The 1,659-nt window shown below is 46.4% G+C and overlaps 1 protein-coding gene across 1 annotated transcript in view; it reads right to left on the bottom strand.

The window, feature by feature from the left end:
* Positions 1 to 1,659, bottom strand: part of SATB2 (SATB homeobox 2) — a 109,298-nt gene that overhangs the window by 50,977 nt on the left and 56,662 nt on the right. Inside the window, exon 7 of the mRNA XM_010146662.1 lies at positions 1,219 to 1,656. Coding sequence (XP_010144964.1) covers positions 1,219 to 1,656 — 438 coding nt within the window. The remainder of the gene's footprint in view (positions 1 to 1,218; positions 1,657 to 1,659) is intronic.

Below are 1,659 nucleotides of genomic sequence, written 5' to 3'. Positions count from 1 at the left end.
GAACGTTACTGCTGACCCCTCACTTGAGTTCAGAATGTGTCATTCTGTCAATACCATCTACTTTGATTATACCAGGCTTTATATACAACGGGTTATGATCCCAGAGGGATGAAAAGCTTTTCCAAATTAAAAGCAGCATTTTAAAGAGGAAATACTCATACATTCCTATGTAGTTTTCATTTGATATCCTCAAGGCTAACCCCACAACTCAGTCACGTTGATTGGAAGTGAATGTTTTTTCTGAGTGCAGCCATCTTATGAATTTAATGGAAGAAGGGAAGTAATAAAAATGTGCTCCATACTTTAATTAGTTCCCTCATAACATGGCATTTCCAAAATGGCAGTGCCAAAGAAAATCATTAATTCAGGAGAACAGACAAAGGCACTGTATGGGGCAAGGGACAGACCTTCAGGAGACACACACATGGCCCTTGTTCTCTCTTGCTGGCAAAGCTTACCTCGAAGACCAACTCTGATTGCACAAAAGAAATTTGTACCAATATTAAACATGAAACCACTTTCCATTTCTTTTGCCTTGTTACAGAGTATCACCATTGAGAGATTATACTTTGAATGCCTTGAACAGTATGTGGCAGCAGGATAAATGTAAGTGGTTGTCTTTCTGAACACACACTGACCCTGCATACTCCAGGTCTAGGCTCAAGGTGACACTGTCATGCGACATTTCCACACCTGCAGTTCACTAGGTGTGAGATGTCTGAGAGCAAACACAATCTGCTGCAAATGGCAGACCTCCTTCCCAGCAGCCAGACTTTAGGCCTGCACACACTTGCCGTACACATGGCAGCAGCCTCTGGCACTAGTTGTGGTGTCAGTTGTACCACAGGAAGGAATTGAGGATGACAGAAGCCCAAAGACACCTCCGACTCACCCAGTCTCTTGTTACCTCTTCCTGGCCATCAGGCAGGGGCAGATGTGGAAGTTTATACCCACTGAGAGGAACTTGGGGAAGAACTCACTCCAGCAGACTTACTGCTGGAGAACAAAGCTCAGGTGTTGGCACAGGGGTGACCAAAAGTAAACGAACAGCTGTTCCATGAAGAAACAGTCTTGTTCCATCGTGACAAAGAGACTGGGTGGTTTGAGCTGTTTGACCACGTCACACCTCCTGCCTTAATCTGACACAACCATACGGCCCCGCAAGAGCTACAGCTCTGCCCCCTCAGCACTTGGTGGTTATAGAACAGAAATGGATACCTGTGTGCGGTTGAACGCTACTCTTGCAAAGACAGCTTGAGACACACTGGCCCTCTTCAGCTCATCTCTGACTTGCTGGTAAATGTCTGGAGAGACTTCCACCGATGAATTTGATGGCTCTGGTTTGACAGCTCTAGGGATGGGTGGATGATTCAAGAACTGCTGGTTGATAGCTTGTGGGTGCTGGTGAGCCAGTAGCCGGCTGACAGCAATCTGCTGGTTTATCAGATGGGCCATTGCTATCTGCTGCCTCACCAATTGTGGACTGAGCTGCGGAGACAGGAGCCCAGGGTTTATCATTGTCTGCATCGTTGGCACTTGGTTTCGGATTGGAGTACTGTGGTGAATTTGGCCATGAGGAGACTGTTCGTTAGTTTTTCCCAAGGTTGCCAGCTGGTTGATATTTGGTAAGTGCATGGGACGTTGACCAAGAACACAGTA

The sequence above is a fragment of the Eurypyga helias genome, unplaced genomic scaffold, assembly GCF_000690775.1.
Source record: "Eurypyga helias isolate BGI_N326 unplaced genomic scaffold, ASM69077v1 scaffold6182, whole genome shotgun sequence".
NCBI lineage: Eukaryota > Metazoa > Chordata > Aves > Eurypygiformes > Eurypygidae > Eurypyga > Eurypyga helias.
Note: the sequence above shows the minus strand (reverse complement) of the source record. Positions and strands in the feature narration are given on the sequence as shown.